Source organism: Pseudonaja textilis, chromosome 14 (genome assembly GCF_049901715.1).
Source record: "Pseudonaja textilis isolate UNSWEBS1 chromosome 14, rPseTex1.2, whole genome shotgun sequence".
Taxonomy (NCBI): Eukaryota; Metazoa; Chordata; class Lepidosauria; order Squamata; family Elapidae; genus Pseudonaja; species Pseudonaja textilis.
In genome coordinates, this window is record NC_142003.1 from 4,345,527 (window position 1) to 4,366,352 (window position 20,826).

General features: G+C 45.4%; 1 protein-coding gene across 2 annotated transcripts in view; it reads left to right on the forward strand.

Annotated features, from left to right (window-relative positions):
• The window catches only part of PRKAR1B (protein kinase cAMP-dependent type I regulatory subunit beta), a 61,685-nt gene that overhangs the window by 18,165 nt on the left and 22,694 nt on the right, over positions 1–20,826 (forward strand). For both annotated transcript variants that reach the window (XM_087942042.1, XM_087942043.1), the window contains exons 5-7: positions 9,293–9,354; positions 10,474–10,520; positions 19,336–19,494. In XM_087942042.1, the coding sequence (XP_087798168.1) occupies positions 9,293–9,354; positions 10,474–10,520; positions 19,336–19,494 (268 nt within the window). The remainder of the gene's footprint in view (positions 1–9,292; positions 9,355–10,473; positions 10,521–19,335; positions 19,495–20,826) is intronic.

The window sequence follows — 20,826 nt, forward strand, 5'->3', positions numbered from 1 at the left end:
AAGCGTCTGCCTTTTTTTTTTTTGGAAATAACATAGACTTTAGGAGAGGGTCATCATTGGATAGGGCACCAAACTGCTTTGTGAGCGTTCCAGATTTGAAATCTCTTAGAGGGGCAAAGAATGGGAAAAGGCTGGTCTTGAAATATTTTTTTTAAATTAATTTTATATCGCAAATTCCATTTCTATATTGAACAGGGTGTTTTCTAGGTATCAAAAGTGTTACAGTATAAATATCATTCTACTTAGTGGTGGTATTCAATTTTGTTTACTACCGGTTCTGTGGGTGTGGCTTGGTGGACGTGCCAGGGGAAGGATACTGCAAAATCCCCATTTCCCTCCCCACCCCACTATCCTGCTTTCCAGTTCAATCTCTTCTTAAAAGCCTCCAGTATTGGAGCATTCACAACTTCTGAAGGCAACCTATTCCACGGATTAATTGTTCTTCCTATCAGGAAATTTCTCCTTAGTTGTTGGTTGCTTCTCTCCTTGATGAGTTTCCATCCATTGCTTCTTGTCCTGCCTTCAGGGGCTTTGGAGAATAGCTTGACCCCCTCTTCTTTGGGGCAGCCCCTCCAATACTGGAATGCTGCTATCAGGTCACCTCTTGTCCTTCTTTTCTCTAGACTAGCCATATCCCAATTCCAATGATGTACCATAGTTAATAAACTAAGCAGGATCTGCTGCTGCATGATTGTTTAAAGAATTTTCCTCCACTCTTCTGCGTATCAAGGATCAATGTATAAAAATTTAAAAAATTGGGGAGATTTGGCCTTGTGTTGTTCTGCTTTGTCAAGGAAGGTCGATGTTGGGTGCTTATGGCTAACTCCCAAACTCAGTTTCGGCTGGCTGTCCCTTGCAGCAAAAGTCAACTTGAACAAAGTCTATGAAACCTCGGCGAGCGGTTGAAAATATCCCTGTGAATCATTTCCTTAAAAATCTCACGTCTAGAATCTTATTTCCGTTTCGCAACAGTCGGGCTTTTATTGCTGGGTTAATCACTTTCTATTTTTTCTCTCGGCTTACTACGTTCTGAGAGGCTTCCTTTTACTGTAAGTCGTCGGCGGTCACAATGGGAGGTGGGACCTTGGCGTGACCTGCACAGATTTTATTTGGATTAGCCCATTCTGGAAGGAGATAAGTGCCCTCTTGGGAATCGTAGTTACCTTCCAGCTTGGTCGCAGAAAGCCATCATCGCTTTGAAAAAGCCCTATATGGCTTGAATCTGAGTTATTCCCGAGAATATTTTCCTGTGTCGGATTTTATTTCCTGGTTTCTTTCTTTATTAGGTTTTTCTTTTACCGTTATTGCTTTGTAAGTAACTCAAGTTGGCGAACTACCTAATAGCAATAGCACTTAGATTTACATATACCACTTCACAGTGCTTTCCTGCCCTCTCTAAGAGGTTTACAGAGTCAGCCTCTTGCCCCCAACAATCTGGGTCCTCATTTTACCCACCTCGGAAGGATGGAAGGCTGAATCTACCTGGAGCCGGTCAGGATCAAACTGATGGCAGTGGGCAGAGCTAGCCTGCAACACTGGATTGTAACAACTGCACCACTATGGCTTCCTTCCTTCCTTCCTTCCTTCCTTCCTTCCTTCCTTCCTTCCTTCCTTCCTTCCTTCCTTCCTTCCTTCCTTCAATACTGCATTCTAACCACTGCACATCATGGATGGATGGGTGGATGGATGGAAGGAAGGAGGGAAGGAGGGAAGGAAGGAAGGAAGGAAAATAGCAATAGCACTTAGACTTATATACCGCTTCACGGTGCTTTCCAGCCCAATCTAAGTGGTTTACAGAGTCAGCATCTTACCCCCTCCAAAATCTGGGTCCTCATTTTACCCCCCTGGGAAGGACGGAAGGCTGAGTCAACTTTGAACTGGTCAGAATAGAACTTAGAATTAGCAGTAGTCTGCAATACTGCATTCTAACTGCTGCGCCAATGCTTCCTCCTCCTCCTATTTTAGCCACAATGACAACTGTGTGAGGTGGGCTAGGCTTAGAGAGAAAGAGACTGCCCCAAAGTCCCCCAGCTGGCTTGCCTGGCTCAGGCAGGACTAGAAACTCACCATCTCATTTGCGTTTCAAGTTTAAATTCTTTGGTTGGGATCTCTTGACCGCCCTGTGGACTACCTGTGAATCCACCCATTGACTGCGGGCAAACAACAGCTTCGAGTGACATGTGAACATAACCATTTCCTAAAAGATTGCCATTTTTGTCTAGTCTTCGGAGAACAACTTAGATTTTTTTTTTTTTTGACAAAGTGAATCCAACTTAGCCCCGATTGTCCAGCCAGGAAGTGAATCACTTCACTTGTTTTGTAATTATATGAAAGGAGACTTGTGAACCTCATCCAGTGGAGGATATGTACAAGCAGGCGCATGGATTTATGGAGAAATGGGTGTAGTCTACACAACTAAGGGCTAAGAAGGCAAATTGTTGATGGGTGACAAGAACGACAGAATGAAAACTGCTGGAATAATAGATGATAATATTTGTAGCTCAGAGTTGAACTGTGGGGTCCTTGGTGCTCTCTGAGGTTGGTGGTTTTCTTGACCCAGCTAGATAACATCATCAGTACTAGAGGGAGTGGGGTTTGTGGGGAGGAGGTGGGGGAAGGGGAGGAGGAGGAAGAGGAGGAGGAGGAAGAGAATTGAGGGGTCCTTGGTGCTCTCTGAGCTTGGCTGTCTCCTTGCAAACATTTCATGACCCAGCTAGATAGCATCATCAGTGCTGGAAGGGAGTGGGGCTTACGGAGAGGAGGAGGAGGAAGAGGAGGAGGAGAATTGAGGGGTCCTGAGTGCCCTCTGAACTTGGTGGTCTCCTTGCAGACATTTCATTACCTAACTAGGTAACATCACCAGTAGGGAGTGGGGTTTGCTCTTATTTTACATGCTTCTACATTATATACACTGCATACATAGCCACATTTAGAACTACTACTATTACTCTTGCTACATTTTATATGCTTAATGTTTAAAATGAGAGCAAGCCCCACACTCCCCGCTAGCACGGATGATGTTACCTAGCTTGGTAATGAAACATCTGCAAGAAAACAACCAAGCTCATGGACCCCACACGGAGAGAATTGGTGGAGGTAGCCAAATGTTTGTTTGGCTGTTCAGAGTTCTATCTTAGAATAGCCTGAGGTGGAAGTTGGAAAAAAAAATAAATAACGCTAGTTAAAATGAGGCCGTAAGTTGTCAGTTCCAAAGAAGATTGCTGTTTCTAGCGTGGTCTTTCTTCCTTGAGTTGTGTTGTCACAGTTGGTAGCAGAACTGACCATTTACTATTTCCTTCCTTTCTCACTCCACACCCCATCACTCTTTTCCCCCCCCCCGCACCCTTCAAGCGCTACCCATAATGGTATCAATGCTTGGGGTAGCTACCTCTTCTCCCTGCAGGAGAGAGGGGAAGTCCTCACTGTCGTCAACGCAGGATGTTTACATTCCTTTTATCTTCCACCTGAAACAACAGAAGTTGAATTCCCCCCCCCTTCCCCTTTGACCTAAGGGCTCGAGAAAGGTTGCATCATTTTTAGCGGTCTTAACCTGTCCTTCATCTTCAGTACCGCGCAGTTTAACATTCCTGGTTTAGGAAAGTCAATCCAACTGTCAAGAGGTGCCTGTCAAATCCTTCGGTCTGAAAAGGCCGATCGTAGAACAGAGGTCTCCAAACTTGGCAGCTTTAGGACTTGTGGACTTCAAACTCTGTTAATCTGCATCTGACCTAAGCTTTATTTGGCAATTCAACCACAAGCCTGTCCATTTTGGTGGCTTTATAAGTCTCACAAACACATACCTTAAAGAAGCCGTGTCTTTGGATAATGCATGAATGCATCCCACAAAGTTAGAACTTGGAGTGAAAGTTCCATTCTCTTTATGCCTGTTAAAACTTGCAATTCCCCTTTGATCTCTACCGCCTTCTTCTTTGTGGGGTGGGGGTAAATCAAATGTGATTTTCTTAAGGAAGGCACCTCAGTTCCCTCACCCCACCAATTATCCCGTCAGCAAAGCGTTCATGTCTGAACAAATTCTTCTGCTTTATTCTCTTATCGCTTGAAACACCGCGCTTCCCCTGAACACGAAGGCAGTTGTCCTTCCGTCCGCCCACAAGTCCAATTTCAAAGCGAGATTCATCCCGATGAAGCTTCCCATCCTCAAAAACGCATCGCGCTTCCTTTAAGCGGGGCATCGCGCTGCCGCTCCCGGTTTTACGATCTCCTTCTGGAGCCGCCGTTAAGCAAATACGGCCGTCGTAAAGCGGAGCCAGCGGTGGTTATCGTGGTTGTTAAAGAAACCCATCGTCTGCAATGGGCATTTGTGTGTGTGTTTGTGTGTGTGTGTGTTTGTGTGTGTGTGTGTGCATGTGCTGTGAACAGGAAATAAATCCCAGTTCTTGGCATAATAATAATAATGAGGACGATGAGGATGTTGGAAATTGGGATCACGTAATCAAGTGCCGTAAATGCGGGCCGGTTATCGAATCCCCAAATGTGATCACATGACCAAGGGCCCTAGTAACTTCAGGTCTGGGTTGTAAGTCTCTCTTCTTCTTCTTCTTTTTTTTTTTGAAAGTCTATAATCATTTTGGTTGCTAAGTGACCTGTTGTTCGGACCAAGGCTTCCTGAGACACCAATGAACACACGCTAAATCGAAAACCCTTTTATTTTAGTTAATGGCTGTGAATTATCATCATTCACAGCCTGTAATGAGTCTCAAGCAGTTATAAATCGTCCCATGGAAGTCTGCCAAAGTCCTTTTGGGAGAAGTCTGATAAGAACACACCTTTATCTTTCTTGACTATTTAGAGAGGGCAGTAAAACCCCGGGAAGGGGTATATAAGTCTTCTTTTGCTTGGGAAGGAAGGAAGGAAGGAAGGAAGGAAGGAAGGAAGGAAGTCATAATGATGTAGTTGTAACAGTCCAGTGTCTCAGGCTAACTCTTGGGGGCAACTGGCTGACTCTGTAAACCGCTTAGAGAGGGCTGTAAAGCACTGTAAAGCAGGATATAAGTCTTAAGTGCTATGGCTATTGCTATATTTCAACCTTTCTTTGACGTGGTCCTCCATTGACCGCTGCAAAGTCCTTCAGCTGGGAGAACAGGGCAGTCAATAAAGAGAAGAAATAACAGCCTCAGCCGTGAAATGCGATGCATCCTGTTGTGGGCTTTGTGATGCATTTTTCTCTCGAGTTAATACAAGTTTAACGGAGCAAGGAAAATGCCAGGCACCTGTTTCTTCTCCTGAGCCGTAATCGACAGCTTAGGACGGTCCTTAAGTAATGCATTTGTGACGGGCCTTTTCCCCCTTTTTTCTCCCGAGCTAAATATTGCCCCTGTTCCCACCCTTCCTTTCTCCTTATGAAAGCGAGACCGAAGTTTCCTCTAAAACTACAGCCTCTTTCAGAAGGATCCAGGAATTGATTTCTAAGCCCCTGCGGATCGCTAAAAGGCCCCATTCAGGCACTTTCCGACTTTAGGAAATCTTTCTTTGCCAAGAAATCTTTGCATTTCTGCCAAGAGGAAAAAAATTGCCATGGGGTTGAAGATTGGAGACACTTTTCCTGGGATGGTTTTCCCCTAAACTTGGTTGCTCGGGAGGTCAACTCCCATCGTCCTGAGCGGCGAAGGAGGGGCGAGGGCAGAGACTAACATAACCCTGCTTAGCCCCAAATAGAGGGTTTCCAAATTTTAGAAGTCAGGACCCCTCGCGTAGAAGCGTCCAGGTAGCCCAAGATTCATGCTGCTAAGTGACACATTTGTTAAAAGAGTTTAACCCCCCTTTTTTGGGCCTTTCTTGTTGTTAAGTGAATCACTGCAGTTGTTAAGTTGGCAAATTGTCAGGATTCCGGCAGTTACCCGCAATTAAATCACGAGTCTCGAGCCAAACTTCCAAAACTTCCAAAGGATTTCTTGGGAGTTAACATGTCCGGCACTGCCTGGGTGTAGTTGACAGAGATACATCATTCATTGTCACCCTTGACCCTGGTTTTCCTCCCACCCCCTGTGTCAGGGCTCCAACCAATCCACCTTCATTCAAATCAAAAGTCTCTAGCCACATTTCAGAGAGAAGTAAATTGATTTATTAGAGGTTGCCATGTTGGCGCGTGGCTGGGTGAAGCTGATACTAAATCACATCATACGTTTCCCCCTTGACCCTGGTCTTCCCCTCACCCCCCTGGATGTGACTTCTCCAATGGGACACATCCATCTCTAAGAGTCCTCCATCGTGCTCTCCAATAACCTTCTTATGCTACGACAACTTTGGGCTACCGGGGTGATTATCTAGGCATTTAAAGAATGCCTTGTTTTCCCCCAGTTCCTTTTTCTAGCAGCTAAAAAAGACCAAAGGAGTCTCTTTTTAGTTGACCCCCCTGGGTGTATCGTAATTCATATTCTCCAATGGGACACACCCATAGCCCAGAGTCATCATCAATCATGCTCTCCAGTTAGAATTTTGCGTGGCAGAAACTCCAGTCACCTAGTTACTATCTTTGAAAGCATTGGTGGAATGTAGTTTCGGTTTGCAGGATGCTGCACTGCTCCCCCACCCCCCCTTTCTGTTGGCCACTCTAAAAAGACCATAGGAATATTTCATGAGCTGACAGTAGCATGCATGTATTAATCGGGTATATTTGCCTTTCTGAACTTGAAATGCAACTGCTGGGTTAATCAACCTGGATCTGACCATGGCATTGGAGAGTGGACTTCAGTCCTTTGATCATCCTCTTCATCCCAACTAGGGAATCTGCAAGGCTCAAGAAGAAAGATAAGACTAATATTTTTTTCCCCCGGTCTCCTTGATCTTCAGCCGAACACTCCAGGGATGAGGGATCGGAGATGTGTAGGTTTTCGGAAGTTTCCAAACTACAAAAGGCTACCTTTGGCTGGAATCATTGGGAGTTGTCGTTCCGCAAAATTTGGGCTTAGCCAAACCCTTGGACTAAGACCAGGGCAGGAGTCGGGAACCTTAAACACTCAAAGAGCCACAAAGGCCCTAACCGGAAGCCCCCCATTCAGTCCTGGAGCTGACCGGAAGACCCAAGGTTGTTAAGCGGGAAGAATCTGGCTTCCTCATTGGCTTTGCTCATCAGACAGTCGCAAAAGGAGAATCCCATGATCCCAGGAGACTGGGAAATGCCATAACTACGAGTCAGGGGCCAAGTGCCTGAAATTTGATCGCCTGATCATGGGGAGGCTTGCAATGGTCACAGGTGTGAACAGTGATCCCAAGTCACGTTTTTTTCCCAGTGATGTCGTAACTTTGAACGGCCGCTAAATGAACTGGTGTAAGTCGAGGATTACCTGTACAAGGGGTTGGAGCAGGGGAAGCAACCCGGTTCTCTTCAATGGGTTCTTTTTGTGAGGTACCCCATCCCACAGCAGGCCAGCTTCTCCCCACCCCCACCCCACCCCCTCAACCTTCCTGAGTCTTCTTGCAACTGGGGGTTGAGCTAGAAGACCTCCAGGTGCCTTTCAACTCCCTCCTTCTCTATCCCAGAGTCCCTCCTAGGTTTGTCCGTGAATCACTCTGAGCCTTTGTCCGCTGATATGATAACTCTTCAGGAATAAAGAGAATGGCTTAAATTTATGACCGGGTGTTTCCTAGAATCAAGGCCTGAGTGGGGTTTGGAACTGCTGGACAGGAAATAAGCTAATAATGGGATTTTTGCAAGTTTTCCCATATATGGGAGCGAAAATTGCCGTAGGTTACACACTGACCTCCCTGTGTTTGGGTGAATCTTTTTCAAAATGTCTTTATTCTCCTTGCTCATGTCACACGTGCGCGCACACACACACACACACACACAGAGGGATGGAGGGAGGGAGGGAGGGAGAGAAAGGGGAGGGGGGAAAGAGAAAGAAAGAAAGAAAGAAAGAAAGAAAGAAAGAAAGAAAGAAAGAAAGAAAGAAAGAAAGAAAGAAAGATGCTGTTGTACAACCAGGCTGTGCACTCATTGTGAAGGTCACTTTCACATTTTTATTTACGTAGTCACGGCTGTTGTGTCAGCACACAATCCACAGGCAGTATTTTTGTGAACCAATTTGTCAGTGGATGCAGTTGGTTTAGCCTTCACTGTTTCGTCTTTCAACATCTGCAGAACTGCTGCAGACCTTTGGAGAAATTTTCTCCCTTAAACTCTTCTTTCTTACTCATCTCTCTTTTTTTCCCTTTTTCTTTCTTTTCCTATTTTTTAAATTTGTTTCAGAAGATCAAAAGGCCAAATCCAAAAGAGGGGGGGAAAAAAAAGTGTAATAGAGACGAAAACAAAACTAGACGACATTTAAAAAACATGCAAAGTTAAAAAAAAATACCCAAAGACAAAAAACACATATTCCTTTCCCTTTTTCTTGCCCACATTAAAATACAGGCAGTCCTTGACTTACGACCACAACCGAGCCCCCCCAAAATTTATCTCGCGAAGCGAGACGGTCGTGAATTGTACCTTGCCCCATTTTACGACCTTTCTGGCCACAGTTATTAAATGAATCACTGCAGTTGCTAAGTGAGTCACACAATTGTGGAAGTGAATCTGCCTTCCCCATTGACCTGGCTGGTCAGAAGTTTGCAAAAGGGGATTGGCGTGACCCCCGGCGACCGTCATAACTATGAGTCAGTTGCCACGCATCTGAATTTTGATCACATGACCACAAGGATACTGCGGCGTTCATAAGTGTCAACACATAAAATATTTCTATGGTCTTTTTAGAGAGGAGGGAAAGGGGTTTGAAAGGGCAGTGCAGCAGTTTGCAAACCGAAAGTGCATTCCATAAATGTTTTTCAAGGATAGTTTCTAGGCGACCAAAGTTTCTGCCATGCAAAATTCTTAACTGGAGAGCACGATTGATGACTCTGGGCTATGAATGTGTCCCATTGGAGAATATGAATTACGATACACCCAGGGGTAGGGGGGAAAACCAGGGTCAAGGGTGACAATGAATGAGGTGTCTCAGAGTTGGCTACACCCAGGCAATGCCAGCATGTTAACTCCCAATAAATCCTTTTGAAGTTTTGGAAGTTTGGCTCGAGATTCATGATTTAATTGGGAGTAACGGCCGGAATCCCGACAATAAATATGAAAAATGATCATCAGTCGCTTTTTTTCAATGCCGTTGTAACTTCGGTCACTAAATGAACTGTTGTAAGTCCAGGACTGCCTGTATAACCTTATAATAAAAACAGAACTGGTATTTTTTTGTCCTTCTTTGGTAGACTGCCCCAGAAGGGTTATAACCACTTCATGCTTCACCCACCACTGCTAAATCATTGCTTCTTTTCTCTCTCTTTGCAGTGACATATTTGACGCAATGTTCCCCGTCACCCATATTGCTGGAGAGACTGTGATCCAACAAGGTGAGCTTCCTGAGTTGAAAGAGGGCGCATCCGGGGGTTGGGATTCTACCAGTTCGGACCAGTTCTATAGAACCGGTTGTTACCATTCTGTGCAATTTGGAGAACTGGCAAATTGCACCACTGGCTGGCCCCGCCCCTCTCCGCCCACCCCTCCTGCCCCACCCAGTCGCTCCTTATCTCGCATGCATGCCATCCAACTCTCCTGCGTTGTGCAAGCAAATTTTGTGTGACAGACTCAGGCAGCAGATTGCAGAAAGGTAGATCTCTGAGTGAATCTGTGATTCTGCGAGCAACTCAATCTGCCTGCCTGCTTTGCCAGACTTTGGGTAAAAGTTGCTCTTATTTTTTAATATATAAAATATTCAATATTTACATACGTGGTGTTGTGAGTTAATTCTGTGAGTTTGCTTGCTAGCAAATTTTATTTGCTGCAAGCAAGTTTTATGTGACAGATTCAGGCAGCAAATTGTAGAAAGATAGAGAAAACCTTACTTAGGGTTTTATAAAGCTTAATTCATACCTTCCCACTTAGTTTTCACTGGTCAAGTATTTTCAAAGCTGGTACAAAGTCACAATCTTAGTTTAAAGTAATGAAATCCCTATAGATGAGAATGCGATTAGGAAAATATTAGAACGTGCAGAAATGAATAGATTAATGCTTGCTATAAAAGAGAAAGAACAAATGGGATATTATATGACATGGGAGCTCTTTTAGGGATGGTTGGAGAATAAAAATAGAAGTGAGAAATAAATAGAGATTAGTAAAATAAAGAATAGATGTTAAAAATAGAGATGTAAACAATACGATGGCTATTATATCTGATTGTTAAGATGATCTTACTCAATATAATATCATATTTTCATTAGAAGATATGATAAGAGGGAGAAATGAATAGAGTTATAATGCTGGTTATTAATATTGTAAGATTAGAGGGTTATTATCAATGTAATGAATATTGTAATCTTTGATTGTAATTGCACAAAGACATTTGTAGCCAGACGACAAACTGTTTAATGGAAGATGATCTGTTCAAGTTTTAAATTTTTTAAAAAAAATGTTTAAAAAAATTCACAATCTTAGTTGACGGGTTCCTGATTTGTTTTTCTGTTCCCCTGTAGGTGATGAAGGTGACAACTTCTATGTGATCGATCACGGGGAGGTGTATGTAAGTTGTATTTGAAGGATTTGCTTTTCCTATAGTGCAGGGGTCCCCAAACTTGGCAACTTTAAGACTTGTGGACTTCAACACCCAGAATTCTCCAGCCAGCTTTGCTGGCTGGAGAATTCTGGGAGTTGAAGTCCACAAGTCTTAAAGTTGTCAAGTTTGGAGACCTCTGCTTTTAGTGTCTAGAAATTTGTTGATGTTCTGGCTAAGATATGAACAAGAGAACTTCTGACTCCTCCTTATTGGTGACCTAGAAAAAAAAAAAAGGAATGTGTGAACCCTATTCATAGATTGCCCAAATGTATGAAAGCGCCATTCCCCGGATAAGTCCTCATCCCAAAGAGGCCTGGAGGAAGCTGAGAAGGCATTTCAGGAACAACCTTCCCATGGATTGCCATCAGGGGCCAAGCTTATTTGTCCGTATAAAGCGGCCTAATGGCATCTCATCAGCCAACAAATTATTATAGGTTGAGAGCCTTAGAGTAACCACGCCCGTAGGCCATGCAATTTACTGCTAAACAATCTCAAGATGGAAGGTGATCAAGTTGGAATGCGCCTGAAGGGTTGGGTGAAACTGGAGCAAACTGTTTTGGCTTAATCATCTAGGATTAGGTCATCTCATGCCTTCCGCAAAGAGCAAGTAGGGAGCCGGGGGCAAGCTCAGTTTTCATCTTCAAAAGATTCAATTTGTTTTCCCAAACTTTGCTCTGAAGGGTTGAAATCGTGCCATGGGGAGGGAAACCTGAAAATGACAGTGTCACGCCCCAGCTGGAGTCTGACTCCGAGGGAGAGATGGAATAGTTTACAGGGAGTGGGAGTGTGGCTCCGGTGGTTGTGGAGGAAACTGGAGAAGGGCACAGTCTGGCTGGGCATTCAGAAGAAGACCCAGGCCCATCCCCTCTTCATCCTAGGTCACGCAGGGAGAAGCGGATAAGGGAGAAACCTGAGTGGCATGGTCTATGGGGAAGGAAGGGGCCCTGATCCCCTTCATGGGCTGCAGCTGGGAGGACTGTTTAAAAGGACAAACTGCACATAGCAAAGTTGCTGGAAGCATTATTCTTGTCAGAGCTTATCTGGGTTTTGGCTTCATCCCAACTGTGGTTGCTGCATTATCTGGTAGAAGTCTGCAATTAATCATCCTTGCCTGCTGTATTAATTACTTCAGCATGGTTTGTGTTGGTTTTTTTGTTTCTAATTAACTTTACTTTGGGTTCGGACTGCACTACTCCCTCCGTAGACTGTTTTTTTCAAGAGTTTGATATCCAGGCGAGGATAATTGGACATTGGGGCCAAGTTGGAGGCATTAAAGGGAATGTATTTTTATTTTTGTGACTTGGTTATTTTTGTGACACGCCCTGGGTCATCATAGACAGCTTACCTCCAGGTGGCTCGGGTAGGCCCAGAAACAGGGACTTTGTAAGGAATTTGTAAGGAAAATTATGGCACTGTTGAGAACAAATTGATTTCTTTTTGGAGTGGGGGAAAGCAGCATTGATTTTGTATCTAACAAAGTTTGAAACAGAAAGGGGAATTTCAGAAGTCTGAGTCTGCAAGTGGTCCTTGACTGATAATAGTCCTTTTAGTGACCATTCAAAGTTAGAACAGGACTGAAAAATGTGACTTATGACCAATATATTGCAGCATGGTCACGTGATGCTTGGCAACTGACTCATATTTATGACAGCTGCAGCATCCTGGGATCACATGTTCCCCTTTTACGACCATCTGACAAGCAAAGTCAATGGGAAAGGTAGATTCACTTCACAACCGGGTTCCTAACTTAACAACTGCAGTGGTTTTCTCAACAATGGTGGCCAGAAAGGTCGTAACACCGTGCAAAACTCAGTTAACAACTGTCTCACTTAAGCAACATAAATTTTGGGCTCCATTGTGGTCGTAAGTCTACCTGTACTTGGTTGTACACAGTGAACTATTGATCTTTTACATTTCTCACTGTCAGAAAATTTCTCCTTATTTCCAGGTTGAATCTCTCCTTGTCCAATTTCCATCCATTCTTCCTTGTCTGGCCTTCAGGGGCCTTGGAAAATAGCTTGACCCCTTCCTCCTCTCTGGGGCAGTCCCTCAAATATTGGAAGGCTGCTCTCCTGTCTCCCCTGGTCCTTCTCTTGCCTAGACTAACCAGGCCCAGTTCCTACAACTGTTCATCGGTATGCTTTAGTCTCCAGTCTCATCCTGGTTGCTCTTCTTTGCACATTTTCTAGCGTAGCTGTGTCATCAGATATCTCAAACAGAACAGAATAAGAACTGGAAGGGACCTCATAGGTCATCTAGTCCAACCCCCAGCCCAAGCGGGAGACCCTACACCATTTCTGACGGATGGGAATCCAGTCTCCTCTTTGAAAGTCTCCAGTGATGGCGCTCCCACAACTTCCGAAGGCAACTTCTGTTCCATGGGTGGATTGTTCTCATTGTCAGAAAGTTTCTCCTTATTTCCAGGTTGAATCTCTCCTTGTTCAGTTTCCATCCATTATGAGGGCGAGAGAGCTCTTTCTGTGGCTTCCTAGATCGTATCAAAATAAAATTTGGCAGTCTTTCCCCACTTGGGTTCTATTTTAAGAAGCAGCTGGCATATTTTTAAGCCACCCAGCAGCGCCTGACAGCTATTTAGGGAGACATAGCCTCTTTTTATGGCAAGCTCTTGGTGTGTCAGGAGGTCACCTAATTAGCATTGTTCGGGCGTCGGAAGCCGTCCCCAACTCACCGTTCCCTCAAGATACTCCAACTGACTCATCCTTCCGACTGGGGAAGCGAGGATGTCTGTTTGAAGCCTGCCACATTTGCAGGGCGCCGACAGAGACGAAATATGGTTTTTAGCATCATCGCAAGGATGGCGATGAAGATCGTTTTAAGGTGCACCCCCACACGCACTCAGAGGTGGTCTTCAGACGGTTCTGACCAGTTTTGGAGAACCGGTAGCGGACATTTTTATTATATGTCACTTTTTAGTTTAGTTTATTGTCATTGCACCTTGTACAATAAAATCAAACACCATCTTCTCTGTGGCAGCCCCTCAAATATTGGAAGGCTGCTCTCTTGTCTCCCCTGGTCTTTCTCTTCCCTAGACTAGCCAGGCCCAGTTCCTGAAACCGTCCGTCATAAGTTTTAGCCTCCAGTCCCCTAAATCAGGGGTCCCCAACCACCGGTCCCTGGACCGGTACCGGTCCGTGGAACAATTTCTACCGGGCCGCCAGTTTGCTAGGTGCCGCCATCTTGTTTTGATGAAAAAGGGCTTCCGGGGAGCTTTTCCTGGGTAGAAAGCGGCGTTTGGGTGCTGAAAGAATCCTCGCGCCTTAGTTTCATCGAGGGGGGGCGCAGCTTAGAACAAAACTAAGGCGCGAGGATTCTTTCAGCACCCAAGACAAGGCGAGCCGAGCGACCATCCCGAAGCCGTCGCGAAGCCCATCGACACAGGTACAAAGGAGGAGTTGAAGGTGGCGGGGAGAAGCGGGGGACGGCTGGCTGGCCGGTCGCTCGGCTCGCCTTGCCTTGCCATGCGTGCTGATGCTGGTACCGGGCCGCGGATTATTTTGTGATGCCGGTACCGGGCCGCGGCACAAAAAAGGTTGCGGACCACTGCCCTAAATCATTCTGGTTGCTGTTCTCTACACTTTTTATAGAGTCTCAACATATTTTTATAGTGTGGTGATCAAAACTGGATGCAGTCCTCTAGGTGCGGCCTTACTAAGGCTTTATAGAGTGGTATTAGTACCTCCCCTTGATCTGGATTGTATCCCTCTATTCATGCAATTTAGGATTGCGTTGGCTTTTTTGGCTGCCGCCGCATGCTGCTGGCTCATGTTGTGTCTTAGGCCCAGCCTGTTGTGGCAGGCTTACAGGGCCACTTCTGAGGCTGCAGGAAACAGTCCTGCTTTGGGCTAGCTATTGTCTTATCACCCACTTTCTCTCCAAAATATTTTTCTCAAAACAAAAGCCGTCCCAGGTCTCTATTTTGAAAATTCCAGCTGACCACGCTTGGGGGTGTTTTTTAATGGGCGAGCAGAAGAGGTAAAAACAACAACATCCATCTGCAAAGCTTGTAAAATGAAAATAACCACTCAGGGTGGGTTTATATTTAGAAGGACGGATTGGGAATTTTATTTTGATTTGATTTCCTCTTTTTAGCCAGTCCCACAAACCCACACTTCCCCGGAGCAAGGTAGTTTCAACCTTTGTTGTTGTTTTTGTTGTTTGGTTTTTACAGGAAGCTTGCTATTTCTATTTTGACCCCAAACGTTTTTTGGGCAGGCTGCCTGTTTCCACAGCTACCGAAGCCGTCCGCCTGGCCGCAAAAAACAAAAAAAAACGGAACAGATCTCTCCTATCTGCTGGAACCATATTCCATATTTGGAGTTTCTGACTCAGGAATAACAAGCCGGGTCTTGTTACAGCTGACGGATCAAATGATATAATTCCAGCGAGGCAGATTTCCCAGAGGGAGCAGCAAATGGACCTGCGAGCGGTTTCTTTCTTAGAGACAAGGAAGGTTTTTATAAGGAGATGCTTTCTCTCCGTTTCTTACAGACAGACCAGGGCTGGGAGATCTGGGGGTCAGAGGGCATACAGCCCCCAGCCTCCTCCTTCTGAGGACTAGCTTCTCCTCCTCCTTTTCTTGTTCTATTCTATTCTATTCTATTCTATTCTATTCTATTCTATTCTATTCTATTCTACATTCCAATATTTCTATTCTATTCTATTCTATTCTATTCTATTCTATTCTATTCTATTCTATTCTATTCTATTCTTAATAGGTTTGATCCTATCCTATCCTATCCTATCCTATCCTATCCTTAATAGATTCTACTCTACTCTACTCTACTCTACTCTACTCTACTCTATTCTTAATAGGTTTGATCCTATCCTATCCTATCCTATCCTATCCTATCCTATCCTTAATAGATTCTACTCTACTCTACTCTACTCTACTCTACTCTACTCTACTCTACTCTACTCTACTCTACTCTACTCTACTCTATTCTTAATAGCTTCTACTCTACTCTACTCTACTCTACTCTACTCTACTCTACTCTACTCTACTCTATTCTTAATAGGTTTGATTCTATCCTATCCTATCTTATCCTATCCTATCCTATTCTATTCTATCCTATTCTATCCTTAATAGATTCTACTCTGCTCTACTCTACTCTACTCTACTCTATTCTATTCTTAATAGATTTGATTCTATTCTATTCTATTCTATTCTATTCTATTCTATTCTATTCTATTCTATTCTATTCTATTCTATTCTATTCTATTCTATTCTATTCTATTCCATTCCATTCCATTCCATTCCATTCTATTCTATTCTAACTATCTCTTCATCTCGTGGAATATCTTCTTAATTTTCCCAGTATTGTGCAAAAATAATCCTCGCTGCTATTAAAGATGTGTCATATCTGAGGCATATTTTTTCCTAAGTTTTTTTTCTGATAGTACACCTAATAAAAAACATTATTTTTGTAACGGTCACTGAATTGCCGTTGCTTGCCAGAGAAAGGAAGAGGGGGTTAAGTGGGACCTGTTGGGAAGAAGGCCGTGACTCATATCAAAAGAGATGGGAAAAACAATAGAAGCTCAGAATGTTTTTGATCTTTGCAAAGCTGCAGGCCTTTGGCAGAATCATAACTCTTCATATTTGGGTATCTCCAGCTCCGCATTCCTTTGCAACAGACATGAAAGAGAGAAAGCGAGAGAGAGAGAGAGAGAGAAAGGGAGGGAGGGAGGGAGGGAAGGAGGGAGAATAAGGGAGATCTTTGGCTACTGTGTAGATGGGCTCAGCCGCTCCAGCCATGGAAAAGGAATGTTGGCTTGTTTTTAACCCACGTTTGCAGAGTCCCATGGATGGATACCTCGGCTGAGCTGACCTATTAAACTCCGAGTTGGAAGTTTTGTTCCGAAATGGTTCCTAGGAGCTTTCTTAGGTGGATCCCTGCAGAGAAAATAAAACTGTGGACCTTTAGTTAGACGTCTTTCTTCATCCTCCCGTGATACCTTTTCACACAGGCCAAGTTTTGCTCTGGTCATTGGAACAGTGAGGTTAATAGAGACACACTTGCTTTCCTTCCTTCCTTCCTTCCTTCCTTCTTTCCTTCCTTCCTCCCTCCCTCCCTCCCTCCCTCCCTTTTCTTCCTTCCTTCCCACCCTCCCTCCCTTTCCTCTCTTTCTTTCCTTCCTCCCCTCGCTTTTCCTTCCTTCCTTCCTCCCTCCCTCCCTCCCTTTTCTTCCTTCCTTCCCACCCTCCCTCCCTTTCCTCTCTTTCTTTCCTTCCTCCCCTCGCTTTTCCTTCCTTCCTCCCAGTCTCCTTCCTTCCTTCCTTCCTTCCTTCCTTCCTTCCTTCCTTCCTTCCTTCCTTTCTTCCTTCCCTCCATCCCGCCCTCTTCCTTCCCTCTCTCCCTCTTCCTTTCTTCCTTCCCTCCCTCCCTTTTCCTTCCTTCCTTTCTTTGCTCCCCTCCCTCCTTCCCTCCTTTCCTCCCTCTTCCTTCCTACCTTCCCTCCATTTTCTACTTTCCTTCCTTCCTCTTTCCCTTCCCTTCCCTTCCCTTCCCTTCCCTTCCCTTCCCTTCCCTTCCCTTCCCTTCCTCTGCCCAGAGGCAGATCACGCAAGTAAACTCAACAGAGTTGAACTCACAAGCAGAGGCCAGAATGACAGGACAGTTTATCATCAACCTATTTTCTCATCATCATAAAATGCCGGGTCGAAACCCTTAGGACTCTGCGTTCTCCTCTCTAGCACACTGGGCCTTTTTGTGGAGGTGACCTTTTCCCTCTTTGATAGCCACGGAGACTCCAAAATTGGCATTTTCATCCGGGAAGCAACTTGTCAAACTCAACAGAGGGACAGAAGGATAATTGCATGTCCTCCTGGTAGCCCTTTTTCGTCCTCCCCTTTGCTTCTGGAAAAAGGCCGGCTCCTCTGGATGGACCTCCTGACTGAGGCAGATGAGCTACAGTTGCCATAACCCCTCGCTTGCCTGGCCAGGGGAAGGATCATGGACCTTGTAGTCCAGGCCATCGGGAGAGCGTTCGGTTTAGGGAAATTGGGTGGCAGAGAAGGTGAGCAATTTTTCAGTGGAGAGAGAGAGAGACAGCAAAAGATTGCAACCTTGAAGGCAACTTCTTCCTACCTCTGAAAGAATTCTCCGCTCTCTTTGATTTTATTTTATTTTATTTTGATATTTTTTACTAAGTTGTGTTTTCTTTGGCCACAGTTCTGTAGTTGTTTTCTCTGGTTATCTTCTGTGATTTTTCGTTTTCTGTTTTTCCTTTTTTCTCCCTTAAATGTCCCTTGTTCCGCCTACAGCCCTGGACTTTTCAGGGTGGTCTCTTTGATGGAGGGTTTTTATTTTTATTTTATTATTATTATTATCTTTGAAACCAGACTTTAAGTCAAGGCCACATTCAAATAAAGGGAGTTCCTTCCAGCCGGCTGAAAAGGATTCTAAATCAAGAACGCAGGAAGGGAAGAGAAGAGACCTGGGGTGTGTGTAGAATCTCAGATTTTATGTGGGCTTCCTGTAGGAATATAAGCAGTCCTTGACTTATGACCACAGTTGAGCCCCAAATTTCTCTTGTTAAGTGAGGCATTGGTTAAGTGACTTTTGCCCCATTTTACCACCACCTTTGCCACAGTTGTTAAGTGAACTATTGTATTATGAAGGATTTTTTCCCCGGGTTGCTTTCCCCAAGAAAGTCCCTTTGCCCTTTGGCGAAACGGATGGCCGAGAATCTCCGTAGCCTCTTGTATGTGTCGTACGCTTGTGATCCGGGGTGGCCTTCAAAAATTTTAGCAAGGGGATTTCTGCCTGGTGGGCGTGGCCATGGTGGGCATGGCCTAGTCAGCCTCCTGCACCGCAGCAGGAGGGGGGGGCGTTTTTGCCCTCCCGGACTCCGGAGGCTCTCTTGAGGTTGGAAACGGGCCCATTTCCGGCCTTCTAGAACTTCCAGGAGGCCCGTTTTTTGCTCTCCTGAGCCTCCACACACGCCCTGCACTTACCTGCCTCCAAAATGGGCCATGTGGGGACTCCTGGGAGGGGCGGGAAAGGGTGGGTGGAGCCAGCCAGGAGTGAGATTTGGGGGTTACTTAGCTAGTGTTCTGACCCAACCTGGTTCCAAGAGAGTAAACACAAGACAAAGGTAACAGCAGAACCTTTTACTGTTTCATTTACGAATCCTGTTTCTTCACAGATAAAAGGCTGTTTGCAACTAACTAGCTCCGACAATAAAGAGCCTTGCCAAAACTTGCCAAGAACAACAGATAAAGTTCCTAAACAATAAATCAAAAAACACCAACGAAGATATTTTAACATCCACCAGGCTTGAGTATCAAACTTCTTTGCCCTCTGCAAAGAACTGCAGTTTCTCAGCTGTCTTTTATCTCTTAAGGAAGGGGCCATTGCCTTCCAGCCTTACTCCCGAGTCGCCCGTGCTGCTGCAGCTGCTCTTTCCTTCAAGCAGCCTTGTGTATACACGCACTGGGCACAGGCTCCTCGGGAAACTCTTCCTCACTGCTGCCAGCCTCCACAATCTCCAAAGGCAGCACTCCACTCCCTGATGGTCCTGGCCCCATCCCTGCATCCCACGCAGGACCCTCACCTGAGTCCTTGCTCTCCGAGACCTCAGCCATCCACATCTGCTGCCGCCAAACCACAACAGCTAGGCGCTCTACCAAACCCCTGCGAACCCCCAGCAGCCCTCTCCCTGCATGCGATGTTCGTTTTGGAGAGGATTTTTTTTTCCTTTGTGCTCCGTCCTCGCTTCTCTCAAGGGCTAACCTTCTTTCTCCCTTTCTTTAACGAAGGTGTACGTGAATGGAGAATTGGTCACCAGCATCGGAGAAGGAGGCAGCTTTGGAGAACTGGCTCTCATTTATGGCACACCACGAGCTGCGACCGTCAAAGCAAAGACGGATCTGAAACTCTGGGGGATTGACCGCGATAGCTACAGACGCATCTTGATGGTGGGTTTAAAACAAAACAAAAAAAACCCAAAACCAACCAACTTGGAAGCCCGCCTCTTCCAAGGCTTCCCCTCGCTGGGGCAGTTGGTTAATGTGGGGAAAGGTTCTTGAAATATACTAGGCCTTGTGGGGTGTATATAGGGCCAGCTGTCTTCATAAAATGAAACGCATCACGGCCCGTTAGTACTGCATACGATTTATGAAAGAGGAAAGCCTCCAAAATGAGACAAAACTCTATTTATGGGCATGAAAGGCCTTGGATTCTCCCTTTCTTCTGGAGAAATTAAATTAGGTTCATTTTGGGGTCACAGAGAGCTACAGTACAACCACATCCGAAGGCGCAGTTCTGCTGACCGAAGAAAGGCTTGCAGGCAATGAACTTCTTAATATTTATCCCTTCCACGCCGGAGGCTTCAAAGCAGCTTCGTTCAGCTGCCCACATCGGATGGGTTGGAGGAGAAACGTGGCGTTGGAATTATACCGACACACACCGGGCAACGGAAGGTTGAATTTGGTGGCCGGCTTTCGGTAGCCTGCCTTCCTCTTCGTCATGGGCAGGGATGTAGGGACCATTTGAAGTTATTCACTGAACAAGGGTGACAAGAAAGGTTGTAAAATGGGACGAGGCTCACTTAAGCGACTGTCTTGCTTACCAATAGAAATGTTGGGCACAATGATCGTGGCCCTAAGTGAAGGACTTAGCTCTAGACCTACAGAACTTGTAGACCATGGTTTCTACGATCTTGGGAGCAGAGAAGCAGAGAGATGCCGCTGAGGACAGCTTTCCCAAAGGGGTGGGTCTCGTAAATAACCCCTGGAGTCCCTTAAAGAGACCTCTTTAATGCCCAACTACCCCCCAATGCGTTATGGATGACGCAAAACCCGATGGAAACTTAAAATGGCAACACCCAACTCATTCATTCGTCCGAGTGATGCTATTGCATATTTTGGGGGAGTGAGGAGCCCAGAAAGATAGCGTCTAATCCAGGGGTGGCCTTCTAAAATTGTAGCAAGGGGTTCTCTGCCCGGTTGCTGGGTGGGCGTGGCATTGGTGGGCGTGGCCTAGTCGGCCTCCTGCACCACGGCAGGGAGGGGGGCTCCTGAGGCTTTCCCCAGGCTCCTATCAACAATTTCCCCTCTTCCTTTTCCTATTCTCTTCCTTTCCTTTTATCCCTTTCAGTGTCTTGCTTTTCATTCCTGGGACTCTCCTAGCCCTTCTCCACTCTCTCTTTTCTCCAACTTCTCTTGGAAATAACTTTAACGCTTCCAGTCCAGCGCCAAGAACCTGTTTTCCAGCAGCTCTTCAAAGGGGAAAAGAATTGAAAAACAATT